Raw genomic sequence first — 14,703 nt, forward strand, 5'->3', positions numbered from 1 at the left:
GTTGCATTCCTAGAACAACCTTGAGAGACAAGATTTTTGGAAAAGTTCCTATGGTCAAAAAAAAGGGCCCTTGCACCTTTTTGACTAAAACTGAGGAACGAGTTTAAGTTAACTATATAATCAATGCACAAAGGAGAGCTCATCCTATCACCTAAGACACTATCATTTCACTTGTGTCCCGTCTATTGTCAGATGAATGTTTGATGGGGAAAATAAGCAGAGACAGACCTCACCAATTTGGTAGATCAAGGTTGTTAAAACCTAGAGATAAATGGTAATGTGTCACAACAAATAATGAAACAGTTGTTTTGCGGACATTAGAAGCTAATTGGCGGAGAAAGACAATCTAGGTATCCTATATGAACCCAAGCGCAATTTTAACTTCGATGAGTCCGAGTTTCAATTTTCACCCGAAGCTGGAAAAGTTTTGGCTGAAAGTGGATTATGTTCCTTTTGCTTTGGTAGCTGAAGATAAAGAAAGAATTACAGTTTTTGGTTTGTAAATTTATATTAAATTTATTGCTCATCTTTCTGTTATTTTTTTTAATGGTTTTATTATTTATAATGCAGCAATGTAAATTGCTTTTAGTTTTACATATTTTAGAGAATGATAGCTCAGCATGAGAGCAAAACATGATAGCATGATAGCTTAGCTTACTAACTTTTCTTTACAATTTTCTTTGCACTTTTACAACCCTGCTATTTTAAAGGACCTCATGATGGAATAAGCGATGCCATAAAATAAACAAAAAAAAAAAAATTATCAGGACGTTTCTTCCTCTATGATTTTCTGGAACTTTAAAACTTTGTGGTATATATTGACTGAAAGCTAAGTAAGGAAAAAATACTGAATACTTGACGACTACTATTGCAGTCAATATCTGCAGTTCCATCAATCAATTCAATAGTTTTTTTTTTAATATAAAGCGGTTTATTAGAAAGTATTAGTTAAATACTAAAAAATTATATTTAACTCATGTTATTTAAGATAAATTTTATTGTAAAAAAAAAAATAAAGCCGATGGCTTTGCTCCTAAATCAGTACACTTATAAGTCTTTCCAAAGGATTTCTTAGATACCTTTTGGAAAGCCAGTCATGCTGGTCTGGATTATTTCATGTAAAAATTAACTTTATGCTTGATGTGATATCTGGCAAAAAGTCATCTACACTTAGTCAAATTAAGGAAGGTTATACTGCTGTACGCATCAAAAAAAAAAATCCAGAAAAAGTGTTTTGAATCGGAAAGAAAGCAATTTCATGATTTTTTTAATTGCAAACTCAAACCAAATTATTGAAAGTTTTATATGAAAAATTGGCAATTCACAACCTGTATATAAAAAAAAGTTTGTTTAAAAAACATGTGTAAGTAAAAAACCAGTTTTCACCAAATGCTTTTCAGTTACTGTTTTGAAAAGGAACTAAAATATTTATTTTTATATATTCTTCTTTATACATTCAAAATAAAATGAATTCAATACCTCTTTAATACACTACAGAAATAAATTCACGAAATAAAAAATTACAAAATATTTAAAGGCATAAAGCGAGTATAAAAGTAAAAAATATATCAAATTCTATTTACAAATTATTATAGTGATTTACGAAACATTGCCATTTTAAAATGTCTACAACTTTACAGTTTGAAAAAGAGTAAAAACTTCTAGGAATAGCTAACACTAAGGCATTTTTAATAACTGCCAACGACAGGCATCACTATCAGGGTTTTGAACCATTTCATTCCAGTGCTTGGATTCATTAGCTCCAGAGCAGTTTTTCCCAAAAGCAAACCAACCAACGATATCGCCCTTCTTTTTTTTCCCAACGTTGAAAACCGTAAACATCATGGTAGCTTCTTTCAAATCTATGGTTGACATCGGATACACAAATGTTTCATTAAATTCCGGATCGCTGGTCAGTTGGTGAACCGTTGTTTTGCTTTTCCCAATCCGTTTTCCATTGCCAGCAACGCATTTGACTTTAACAAACGTAGCTAAATATCAGATGGTTAAAACGACGTGAGCTATATTTTTTTAAGTATTTAAAAAAAAAAGAAAAAAAAAAAGACTCAAAAATGCAGCTCACATCATGTCACGAGTGAAAAAATAACAATGAAAAATAACAACGAAAAGCTAACATGGGTTGATGAGCATGGAACTTGTTCTAAAGTTCACCCCCCTGATAATTTCCACGTACAACCTTCCCGTCAAATCTTTGTAGTGTAAGTTCACCATCAGTTCCGGCAAATTCACAGGTTCTTCATAATTTAATAAACTTTCTGAGTCTGCCTTTTTCTTGATAGGTCCTGTGAATTCATCATCTGGCTATGGTTAAGAAAAGTGTTTTAAATTTCATTTCTATTGTTCGTAGCATTCTATTATTACTAATTGTATTGTTATTATTGTAAGCTATTTTTTAAATTCAAAATTTTTCTTGTTGTGTGGCGCGCAGCATTATCGTTTGAAATATAATATACCCATGTGCGCTAGCGCCTATGTTTGCACCCGAAATTCCTTTTGACTCGTTATCGTTAATGTCTTCAAAGCAAAAGGATTAACGAATGCATTTTTATTAAAATTATATTTGTAAAAACTTATTTTCTTATTTACAATAATTAAAGGTTACAAAACCCGCTTTTTAAAACCATAGTTTTGTATTAGGTTTCATCGATCCAGAACGAGAATTACGTCCACAATTTTTTTGGAACATAATTTGATGATGGGATTAAACTTCTTTTGAAAAGAAAAAAAAAAGTATAAAAAAGAAAGTAATACTATAAATGAGAAGTTACCTGTGCACAAAAATGAAAAAAAATCGTTTACAATAAATATATTTACATTGTCGATGAAGAATAATTTTTACCACAAACAAAAATAGTTTTTTTTTTCTGGAATATTTATTTTAAAAAATCCGTCTACTTAGAAACTTGCGTTTGGAAGCACCAAGTTTTACCAATCGTTGTACAAACAGTTCAGTTTTAGTCTCTTGTCAAATTTTATAGAACAGTTGTCATTCATATTCTGTGCTGTGGTTTCATTTTAACAGTTTCACCAGTCGTCAAGGTCGGGTTCATCTTCCTCATCTATTCCCAGACAGTAAGCCTGAAGAAAGATTATTAAAAAAAAAAAATCATTGCTTTATTTATATCGATTGATGTTTCAGAAATGAGAAATTAAATAAGTATTTGGTAAGTGCCCCTGGGCGGATCCTGGTTTTTTTCTCTTTTTTTTGTGGGTAGTTTAACACGTGGATGGATTTCCATTTTAATTCTCTCGATAACCAAACAAAGAAAATCTAATTATCTCGTTTGCTGAGATCTCTCTGAATTAGAAATATTAATTTGCACTAAAATTTATTTAAATTCATATTTGTAAACAGGTCCTTTTTGTCTCGATCTTACAAGATTTAAACTCTTACAAAGGCTTATTTAAATCTGGATAAATTTGGATAAAAACTTATTCTCTTAAACGACATATCTACTATCTTAAACGAGTTGGCATTTCTACCGAGTTAACGTCTGTATTAAAGTTTTAACGTTCGTAATAGAGATCATATCAACAATAAAACAACGGTTTAATCGTAGTATTTTAAACTCGTTTCATATTTTCCCATTCACACCGAATTTAAAGCGAGTTTAACTTAATCACGTTGTGTTTCGTTCAAATAATGTTGTTGTTTTTTTGATGTTGTTTTCTTCTTGTTTTTATAGAAAACTGACTTTAAATTGGTGGAAGAAATCCGAGAAATGATAAATTTGGTTGAAAATAGAAAGAGACTCAGACATTGAGTTGACGAAAAAATAAAACTGATAAATAAAAGGTTGTAAAAACAACATCCAAGAAAAAAAGCCATTTTATTATGAAATCGTTCGCGCTAAAATGGCGCCTTAGAGAAAATTTATTTAAGGTAAAACAAGTTTTACTTAGAGCGCCATTTTAGTGCGAACGAAGTAATAGATGCTCTTATAAAGATTTTAAATGGAAAAAGAGTTGTCAAAATAAGCGAGACAAAGTTTTGACTTGGCGAAAATTTTCTTAATAAATCACTTAAAAAAGAAAAAAGAATTTCCCTTTAAATTTTCTCTTCTTTCTTTTAAATATATTTAAAAAAAAAACAACTAAATAAACCTGTTATGTCAATATGCACTTTCACCAATTTTTTTCTCTTGTCTCATTTATCTAGTGGTTTTACACTGAAATTATAGTTATTCATTTACTAAAATAATATTTTATACTTCATTATAAGTTTAGCGATGAGCTGAAGCATAAATATAACAAGTAAAAACTATAACAAATGATAAATACAATAAAAAATCGCGTTGAAAGGAATTGAACATCATCTTTTTTTATTTTATAGTTTTTCGCAGTTTTTGCTAAAAAACAATTTTTATTAAAAAAAAAACTTGACGTCAAAATTTATTTACGGACGTTATGGACGTTACGGACGTTATCTGATAGATATTCTAAAACTTAAATTAACTTCTGTTTTTTTATGTAAAAATTAAGACCCGTTATAAAGACATTTTTATTGAGGCACATGCATCGAGTTTTGCATGTATAATTATTTAAAATAATTTTGGATCCGCCGCTTTACAAGAAAAAGAACAAAATAAAACTTTTAAACTTACAACTAATCCTTTAGGCCTCAAGAATTTCCAAATCTGTTCATCAGATAAAGGACTAACCAAGTCAACCTGAGACAAAGGCATTTTCACTTCACCAATCAGACGTTTGCTAAATCTCTGAGTACCGTACACTCTTAAACGTATTCCACAAGTTTCTATCAAATCTTTTGTCATATGAATAAATGAAAATGTCTCATTAAAAACACCTTTTGAAACAGAAACGGACTTGGTTCGCTGTCTTTGTTTTCTCATGGGGAGGACGCACAAATGAACTGCAATCATTTCAGATCCACCCCTTTCAACCTCAGGCATTTCTTGACATCTTATAACTGTTAAATTGACTTTATTAGCAGCAGGCATGTAAGTAAATTGCACAAGAACCTTTCCTGCTAAACACAATGGTGGTTCCTCAGCTTCTTCCACAGCAGTTTGTTTTGCATTAGCATCTTGAGACCGAGCGGAGACTGAAGGAGTCTGTTTAGGACTCGGTACAGGCAGGGTAGAGGTCATCGGAGTTTGTGGTAAAATATCTTCTGCAGAAAAGCGTCCAAATTTATTATTAGGCACAAATCCTTCGACTTCATTATCTAAAAACGTACTTTCTTCTTTTCCTGCATTTCCATAATTCCCATTTGCTTTTTCCCTTAAATCTGTCATGTCTACAGAAGGTTCGGCAGCTTGAGATATATTTGATGGCACAGTACTTTCTTCTAACAAAGGTTGTCCTTCTTCTACGAAATGAAAAATATTTATGTTTAATTTCTAAGAAACATGAAGTAAAAATAGTATTGACTTGTAATGAATTAGTAATAAAAAACCTTAAGTATCAATTACCGTCCCCCCCTGTTCCACCGTCTATGGGACATAATTGCTTTTTTCGTAAGAGGAAATATAAAATCGCCAATATGATCAAAAGAACCAATAACGAACTCAAAAATATTAAAGCCGGGAGAGGAACTGAAAATAAAAACAAATTTATAATAAAAAAATCAAACCCCTTCTTGCTAGAGATTGTTTAAGAGTAAAATAAAATGGTGAAGAAAAATATAAATTTCTTGTTCTTTAGATCAACTTTTATAATAATGATTTAATGCCTACATTATTTTATTATGAAACAATTTATGAATTAATTTACTGAATCTTTAAAAAAAAAAAAAAAAAAAAGAAAGAAAAAAACTTACATAGGGACATATCGAGTCATTTTTAGCGGTCTTGTATCATAAACTTCTAACGACCAGATAAAAGAGTTAAGAAAAGGTCAAAAACTGATTTTTTTTGTCGTATAGTATCTAATTATTGTAATTAACAAAACTAATGTAAAATCTACCACAAATTTAGACAATATTTTCATTTAACCATTATTTCAAGGATTTCTTCTTCCTCCATATTTGTTAGCTAGAAGCAGATTCATTGATGCATAGAAAACCTGTTTTCAGAATGAAAATTGAGCGTGTTGCTGCAAACTCTTTTGCTGAATACTTCATTCACTGGCAAAAAGGCCAACTGTTATTAAGAGGAAGGCTCTGCTTCAGACTTTAAATTCGTATTGATTATGGAACTGCTAGTGTTAGATGGACAAATTAGCTAATACATCATTCGGCATTAGTTGATAAAAGTTAACAAGACCAAAGTAATGTTTTAACTTTTTCTAAACTGAAATTAGTAAAAATCTGAACTCTTGAAAGAGTTTATAAGTTATTTTTATAGGCTTCATCAGTTAAAACTACAAATTTTAACACTTGAAAGTCTTAGTCATATAAAAACTACAATGACGCTAAAAAAAAATTCAAATTTGCTGAAACCGTTTTTAAAGCCGCCGCGCGGTTTGAGTCGGGCGACCAATATTTAAAGCGCAGATTGAACGCGGATAAAGTATTCAAAATATTTATTTGAATCACAGTGTTTCATGTTTTATTACTTCTTGAAAAAGTTGCAATTTCTTACTAATTTCACGGTTCTTGGTTCTGATAACTATGGGTGTCTGATTTTAGATTCTCGCTGTTACTTAGGGAGAAAGACACGAAGGTAGTAGCGTGTCCAAAAAGAAAAAAAAAATTAAAAAAATTTAAAAAAACTAATTTTACAAATTTTAATGCTATACACTGCGGCCCAAACGTTTGAGACCACTTGAGAGATACGTTTAAATATGTAATTATTATCAAAAGTTCAACTAATTCTGGTACAATGGTTGATGAATAAAAAATGATACTTCTTTTGTTTCAGAAAAAATGTTTAAAATCATCAATTTGACCACCGGGAGTTAAGTCCACTTTATTGTTGTTTATTGACCAATTAAACTCGTTTTAAACGTAAGTTTAAATTATCTTATTGTTTCGCGCTTTTTTATCGCACGTCTATTGTTTGATTGTTCGCACTTGGAAAAACATGAGTGAAAATAAATACAGCTTTTTAAAAATTAACACCAGCACAGTGTATAATTGACTTCTTTATAGTAAAGACATCACAAAAAATAGGGAAATTTTGTAAAACTGGTGTTAAAAAAAACGGTTGCTATTTTAACACTGCAAAATCAAAAAAAAAAAATTCTAAACGAAAAATTCTAAAAACTAAAAATTCTAAATTGCAGCAAAGCTGCAGTTTAGAATTTTTAGTTTTTAGCTGCAGGCAGTGATATTTTCATTAACGTGAAGTAAAATTTGAAGTAAAAATAATTGATTTCGTTAATGTGAATAAAAATTTAAAATTAGGATATATCTGAAGAACGAAAACTGAAATAGAATTGAATATAAGCATCAAAAAACGAAAATAGGAATAGAATTAAGAATTATTAACGAACGAAAATTATTGAATATTAAAAAAATTTTGATACAATAATTAGTTTTTTTTTGACAATTAATTTACAAATTTTACATACTTGCTTTGAAATTGGCGCACATGTTTGACCATAACGATGATATTTGGAATGATTATAGAATGTATTAATGGACCACAAAACTGGTCACGTGCTTGTCATTACGTTAAGTATAAATTCAATGCGTCCAATCTTTTGTTCTAAAATAAAATAAACATCTATAGATTCTTAAGAGTTGCAAATCAATCAATAACAGAAAAATGAGTTTATCAAGGTTGTTGGCTGGTAGGAAGCGTGACAGTCCTGTATGGAAATTCTTCGTTTACGATGAAAAAACTGACAAATCCAAGTGTCTAGTACAGGACATAAATAATGAGGGCGCGTGTGGCGCATTTCTTGCCGGAAAAAATTCTAGTAACTTAGTAGCGCACATTCAGAGAATGCATAAAGAGACACACAAATGTTACACGGATGAAAAGAAAAAACGCAATGCAGAAAAAATGTTTTTGAAACGTAAAATTGATGAAATCAATTCTACATCTTCCCGAAATAGTGGAAAGACAAAAACCCAGACAATAAGAGAAAGCTTTGAACACCGAATCACCGCGTGGCCAACGGAATCAAGTGAATATCAAGTTCGTCAGGATAGCGTGATTGAAATGATTGTTAATACCAGCTATCCAATGGTATTGCTAGATCAGCCGTCGTTTCGAAAGATGATAAAAACGCTTGACCCAAAATTTAAATTGCCAGGTAATAATTAACACAACTAAATTTTTAAATTATTGTTTTAGATTCATTCAATGCTAAACAATTTTTAAATGTTTACCTGTAAATATAGTATGATTAATGTAACACTATAGTAACTAACTACACAAACTGATGTGCATTAAATTTTAACTGATTTAAATTTTATATTGCAGGGTCTGCAACACTGAACAAGCGGATAAACGAGCGTTTTCTTCTACAATCTGCACAACTGAAAGACTTGATAAATCGTACACGCAAAGTAACAATTTGTCTTGATGGTTGGACGAAGAAGCGTCTCACAGCATCGTTCCTTGGAATATCTGCTTGTTTCTATGACACCACCATTGATAAAACACGACATGCTTTCCTAAATTTGATGGAACTCCAACATCCCCACACGGGTGAGATGCTTGCCGAATGTTTAAAGAAATGTCTTGACCAGTGGGGTATTAGAGAAAATCAAGTTATGTTGATTGTTTCAGACAACGGGTCTAATATGGTTAAAGCTATCAGGCTCTTACAGGAAGTGCATGCAGCTAAGAAATCTGACGAATCTGAATCTTATGAGTTTGAATCTGACGAGTCTGAACATGAAACTTATGAGGAAGAGATCCAGTCTCAGTCAGAACAAACTGATTTATTCCTACCAGATCATATTCCATATCGTCGAATGCCCTGTATGGCTCACACACTCCAGCTTCTCATAAAACCAGTTTATGAACATTATAGTGGAACCATCTTAGAAACGAGACAAGTTGTATCAAGAATTAGGAAATCAAGTGTGGCAATTGAGAAACTTATTGACAAGTGTGGGAAGTCTGTGATAACTGACTGCACCTCAAGATGGAACAGTACATATCAGATGATTGACCGGCTGTTGAAAATAAAGACATCGGTGAATGAAGTTCTTACAGAAATTGGTACATATTATTTTATTATTTATGTTATTAGTGTATATAAATTGTTTTCGGAATTTTATTAAATCTACAAAATTGTGTCTTACCTTATTTAAACTAAAAAAACGAAAATGGTAATAAATTGTAAGTTCATTAGTCATTATCATTAAAAAACAAGACAGGGTATATAGTCTTTAATTTATGTTTACTAATAACACGGAAAGACTTTACCCTGCCTTTTAAACCACATCACAACAGCATGGAAAAAAGAGACGTACATCAATGACAATTATTAGTTATTACAATTGTTACAAGTAAACTTTAATTACAGATAGTTTACTTAAATTTAGGAATCGACACATTCAAAGCAAGTAAATGGATTCGTCTTCAAAACATTTCTTCACTTTTGGAGCCATTTGCAGTACAAACAGATATACTTCAGACCGATGCCCAGTCTCTTTCACAGGTTCTACCATCTATACTCAATTTGGAATGCCATTTACAAGAATATCCTACCAACAAGTCTTTGACAGCGAATCTTCTTGGAGATCTACGTCAACGGTTTCAATCAATTCTGCAGCCGGACTCAGATACGTTTAATCCTCTTCCGTCTGCTGCATGTTTGTTAGATCCAACCGTTGCTGTCTTTATCCTCACACCGGAAATGGACACCTTGCTCCATGCAGCAAAGATGTATATAATAAAAGTTTGTGGAGTAGAACAAGAATTACAAGCTGCTGTTGAGTCAAATGGATCTGAATGTGAATTTGCTGCCATAAAGCGCTTTAAGTTCTTGTCAAATAAAATCTTTACAAAAGAAGGAAAGATTTATAACCAAGACAATATCACTGTTGCAAGTCAGCTATCAAGGTATTTGGTTGACATAAGCGGTGATGAAACGCTGCCAAGTAACGGCCTGCTCTTTTGGAAACAAAACAAAAGCAAGTATAGCAAGATTGCAATTTTGGCTGAAGATTTACTGTCCGCCCCAGCATCACAGGCGTTTGTAGAAAGGATTTTTTCACTTTGTGGAATTTTAACTGTTGGTCGCCGCAATCGAATGAAAAAATCATTAGAGATGAGAGTTTTTATGAAACTGAACAAAAACTTGTGATTATAATTCAACCAGATATTTTCTTTCAATTTCAAAAAAAAAATCTTTATATAACTCAATTGAATCATTGAATGACTATTTTATGACTATTTGTATTGTTATTTAGATGTTTATTACTAAGTTAAAAAATTTTTAAATTTTTTTTTTGAAACTTATGTATTACATTATTTCTTGAAATAATGATAGGGGAGACCGGGGCTACTTGTCAGCAGGGGTAAGTTGACGAATTGCGTTTATCTGCAGAGTCTTTTATCAGAAATCTTAGGGAACTTTCCTAATTGACCATTTCATCTTGGGTCCTATGAATAAAACTACAAAAAGTATTCCAGTCACAATTGATTTACTGTTATCAGTCAGGTTTTTTTAGTAGTTGTCGTTTTTTAGGATCTTTAGGCAGTTTATTGAAAGGCTTTTGGGGTTTATTGGCAAAATTCTCACTGGGGAAGCTGGAAAACAAAAATATCTTAATAAAATCAATTTTTTTTGAAATTTTTATTTGTAACAATATTGAAAAAATTTAGTTTTACAAAAAAAAATTTTCTTCATTTTTTACGAAAAAATTTTTTTAGGGGATTTTGTTACCAGGAACAAATGTGGGGTGTTGTTTTGGCTTCATATTCGCACTACTAACTGCTTCTAGCTCATAGAAATATTAAAAAAATTTTATAAATTTTTACTCACTAATACGTTTGTAATCTTTATTATAGTTTGCGCCAACTTTTACCCCGGGGTGGGGTAAGTTTTTTTTTTTTTAAGGCCCCGGAAGGAGCCATAAGATTTTTTTTTTTTAAATGAATGCAACTAGTACAAGTTACCCAAATTCATACACTTCAAGACTACAAAAAATTATTCAAAAAATTGTGGCGTTAGGACTACTAATTGCTGTAAAATTTGATAGAAGTAAAATATGAACTGATTTAGAAACTGAAATAAGAATTAAAATGATTGAAATCATAAGAACTGAACTGAAATTAATTTCATCAGAACTGATTCAAAAGAAGTAAAATTAAAATTAGAAATTAAATCAATGCTTCAAGAACGAAGTAAAATTGGAAATTGAAATTATATTTAGAACTTAAATATCACTGGCTGCAGGTATTAAAGACATCCTAGCAAGCACACAACGTTTAAACAACGTTGAAATAACGTTGATCGACGTTGATCAACGTTATTTCAACGTTGTTTCAACGTTGTGTGCTTGCTGGGATGTGTTCATCGTGCGATACTGCGATACAAACAAAGTGGAAGTCATGAAGATCTTCCTCGGCCAGGAAGCCAAAACCTATTACACCAAAATAAGAGCAGTTTAGTGTTGTAACCTGCAAACGAAATATACGACTCACAGAACCAAAAAGTCGTGTTAAAGTGAACAAAACTCGACATAAGTCTGTATCCAGTGGCGTACCTAGGGTAAATAGCGCCTGGGGCAAACACCGATCTCGCGCCCCTCTTCCCCCACATAAAGTGCTTAATTACAATTTTTTTATAAATGATGACACAAACTTTATTTTATATAATATATTTATTTTATAATATATATTATTTCTTAATTTATTTTATATAATTCTCGCTTATTGTATCGCAACCAAGCCTCTTTTGCGCCCCTTTCAGGCTGGCGCCCATGGCACGTGCCCTGCCTGCCCTACCCTAGATACGCCACTGTCTGTATCTCTTACCATAGTTTAAGATTACGAGAACTAATCTGTTTGTTAGATTTGGTGTCAGAAAACCATTACTTCAAGGAAGAAAAAAGGCTAAAACGGATTCTTGCTGTAAATGGATAATAAAAAACTTAGGTTCAAAAAGAACAGCTTACATTTGCCGAAGCGACAAATTAAAGACTTAAACAGAGTGTGTGGTGCCTACACTGAAGCATGGTGGGTGTTCTATCATGGTTTAGGGCTGTTTCTCCAACTCTGGTGTTGGATAATTAGTTAAAATCTATGGTCTAATGAAAAAAGAAGTATACAATAGAATTCTTGAACAAAGATAGTTAGGACAATATATTGCTTAAAACCACTAAAAATTACGTAGTTCGACTTCCCAAATTAATAAACTATTCATTAAACTTTCAAAAGTTTGGTATGAGAAATGAACTACGAATAATTTTACGGCGTTCGATAAAAGTTTAGCTCCCTTATTATTCCTTACGGTCATAATAAAAATTGTAAAAGTATTAAACAATGAATAAAATCTATAAGTAATTATGAGTAGTTATTTATAATTAAAAAATGGTTGTTTTTAAGGATTTTTTTGGCGTCCTCAAAAAAGAGAAAACAAATAATAATTCAAAACTCAAGTACCTTTCAAATGAAATCACTAGATAATATATTAAAATTTTGGTGCACTGCATCTCCGTGACAGTTTATAATTTATTAGATCCGTTTAAAAACTTAAGATTTCGTAAAAATTTAAAGCAACCTGTTGTGAGTCACATCAACTGCATATTTATATCATTTTGTAACAGAGATTGGACCACAATATCTAACTTATTTCAAACACAACGTAATTCTGAATTTTCCATCGGTGATTACTCAGATAGTCACAGCATGAAGTTAGAAGTTATGATGACATCACCTTAAACCCCGTTTAGAAACTGGTTTTTAAAACAGAAACCTTTGTTCACTTAAGCAACTATAACGACCAGCAGTTTTTCTTGAATTTATGAAAACCACTTACGGAGTTTTCCATTAACTGCAATATGTTTAGAAAGTAAATGTAATCATTGCGCGAATATTTGAAGGATGACAGATTTGTTGCAAGAAATCATTGAATTGTCAATGTTTTAAGAAAGATTTACAAAGCCTACAGCTTTGGGTAAAGTACTTATGCGTCGAGTAAAAAAACACAAATCAGTAAAAATTATAGTGAAACTTTTCATACGGTAAGCGATAAGAGAAAAGGATAAAATCACGTGAAAAGCAAACAAGTTAATCAAAAGTTCTTATGGTACCAGATATCAGATACGACAAAGTTTCATTATATTGCCAGAGATATGCCTGTAAACAAAATAAGCAATGATTGGCAAAATGAATTGTCTACTTTTAGATAAATATTCCGTATTAGAAAGATAATCCTTTCAGTTTTTTGCAATAAAACTATTACTTTTTGGTAGGGATGCAAGATATAGCAAAGTTATTGCGACATCGGTAATTAATTACTTCTTTTCACCTTTGTTTCAGGGAGGAAAAGATGCAAGAAATGGCGCTACACTTAGGATTAAAAGTACGCATTGAGAGTTGAAAATATCGGACTCAGAACAGAAGCCGGACTCGACATCTCAAAAGGATATTCGATCTTTTGTCAACATGGAACCGCCAAACCACCAAAACAATTGCCTCATCCAAGTTACCACGTGAAATCCTTGAATAAACCAAAATATATAATTTTCGTACCCAGTTTATTTTATGAAACCTTATTGGAAAATAGTTTTACAGAGTTTAATATTACAATAAAATATTTTATTGCTTAAATTCAATATTTCCGTATTCTTGCTTAGAATGTCAAGTTCCTTTTAGTTTCTCTTTATTTAAAAAAATATTTTAACAAGTAGCTAAATAAAAGTAAAAAAACATTACTGGTAGTTCTTAAAGCCTTGATCTAAGAATGATCACTCAGGTTTTTGAAGCAAGGTTTAAGAAACAATCGTCTTTTTTTTTTTTTTATTAATTGGCAATTGTATCAGAGATGATTTATCATCTAAAGCTGCAGAGTAAAATACCTTTGTCAATATCTAGCCGTCCTAAAAGTGTATTAATAGACATGTAATGAAAAAGAAAATTGTTTCAATTAACAGCTTCTTACTGTTCATCCTCAATTGGTTGCTATCTACCTTACATATTCCAGATTAATTGAGATAAAACATTTATTTTACAAAGACTTATTTTAAGACGTGTTATAGAGAATGTTCGTTTTATAGCATGTTACTGTAGAAATTGAATGACTGTTTTACTTGCTGTTTTTTGATCATGTTCTATTACTGACATGAATACTATTTTTCAAATTTATGCTTGTTTTTAAATGTATTTAAGATCAGACAAAATGGATCACCTGAAAGATACTTTGATGAAAAGAATAATGGTTTTGGATGGAGGAATGGGAACAATGATCCAAAGCTACAAACTTGATGAAAATGCTTTCAGAGGTTATACCTAATTTTATAGTTCAACTTTTATAAGATAAAGCAAATGACAAAGTTTTGGCTTTTAACAAATGATAGTTCACAACCTAAAAAGTTTGTCATTTTGATTAGACATGTTCCTGAGATTTTTCTGATCAAATTACATTATTAAATAATTTTAAAGGTAAAGGCCCATGTCAGTCTTAATAAATAACCTAATTATTTAATAAATAAGCATTTAATAAATAACTTGATCATTTTTTCATATCTGCTAACAAGATCAAGCTGTTGCATTTTCTTCCTCTTTTTTTTTTAACACAGTTGAAAGGAGCACTTGTTCACATTACTATAAGCACTAATAATATTTAAAATTTCATTCATTATTGCAA

The 14,703-nt window shown here is 31.1% G+C and overlaps 3 protein-coding genes and 1 long non-coding RNA gene across 7 annotated transcripts in view; 3 read left to right on the forward strand and 1 right to left on the reverse strand.

Annotated features, from left to right (window-relative positions):
• Positions 1-1,379: 1,379 nt before the first annotated feature.
• On the reverse strand, positions 1,380-6,062 carry LOC145183429 (synaptotagmin-14-like). 2 transcript variants are annotated; one of them, XM_080058777.2, is made up of 5 exons: positions 5,804-6,062; positions 5,457-5,579; positions 4,626-5,353; positions 2,136-2,322; positions 1,380-1,991 (listed from the first exon to the last, which is right to left on the reverse strand). In XM_080058777.2, exons 1-5 carry the CDS (start codon positions 5,811-5,813, stop codon positions 1,678-1,680), a joined length of 1,362 nt encoding a protein of 453 aa, XP_079914903.2. In that variant the 5' UTR covers positions 5,814-6,062; the 3' UTR covers positions 1,380-1,677. The 2 variants fall into 2 exon arrangements, with proteins under 2 accessions (XP_079914903.2, XP_079914904.2); XM_080058778.2 differs by lacking the exons at positions 1,380-1,991; positions 2,136-2,322 and adding an exon at positions 2,756-3,099.
• Positions 6,063-6,132: 70 nt separating this feature from the next.
• On the forward strand, positions 6,133-13,509 carry LOC149890190 (uncharacterized). The gene is made up of 3 exons (XR_016451469.1): positions 6,133-6,252; positions 6,846-6,931; positions 13,377-13,509. It is a non-coding gene; the product is annotated as an uncharacterized LOC149890190 (long non-coding RNA).
• LOC145188322 (uncharacterized) lies at positions 7,556-10,258 on the forward strand. The gene is made up of 3 exons (XM_090083908.1): positions 7,556-8,187; positions 8,358-9,104; positions 9,431-10,258. The coding sequence occupies exons 1-3, from the start codon at positions 7,695-7,697 to the stop codon at positions 10,192-10,194; spliced, it is 2,004 nt and encodes a 667-aa protein (XP_089940034.1). The 5' UTR covers positions 7,556-7,694; the 3' UTR covers positions 10,195-10,258.
• Positions 13,510-14,101: 592 nt separating the features above from the next.
• Positions 14,102-14,703, forward strand: part of LOC149890191 (methionine synthase-like) — a 31,059-nt gene continuing 30,457 nt past the window's right edge. Inside the window, exon 1 of one of the 3 annotated variants that reach the window (XM_090083905.1) lies at positions 14,102-14,338. In XM_090083905.1, coding sequence (XP_089940031.1) covers positions 14,215-14,338 — 124 coding nt within the window. In that variant the 5' untranslated portion in view covers positions 14,102-14,214. The remainder of the gene's footprint in view (positions 14,339-14,703) is intronic. The other 2 variants (XR_016451467.1, XR_016451468.1) reach the window with 2 other exon arrangements.

Source organism: Hydra viridissima, unplaced genomic scaffold (genome assembly GCF_058129835.1).
Source record: "Hydra viridissima isolate aposymbiotic clone 2 unplaced genomic scaffold, HvirCarnegie_v1 scaffold_4, whole genome shotgun sequence".
Taxonomy (NCBI): domain Eukaryota; kingdom Metazoa; phylum Cnidaria; class Hydrozoa; order Anthoathecata; family Hydridae; genus Hydra; species Hydra viridissima.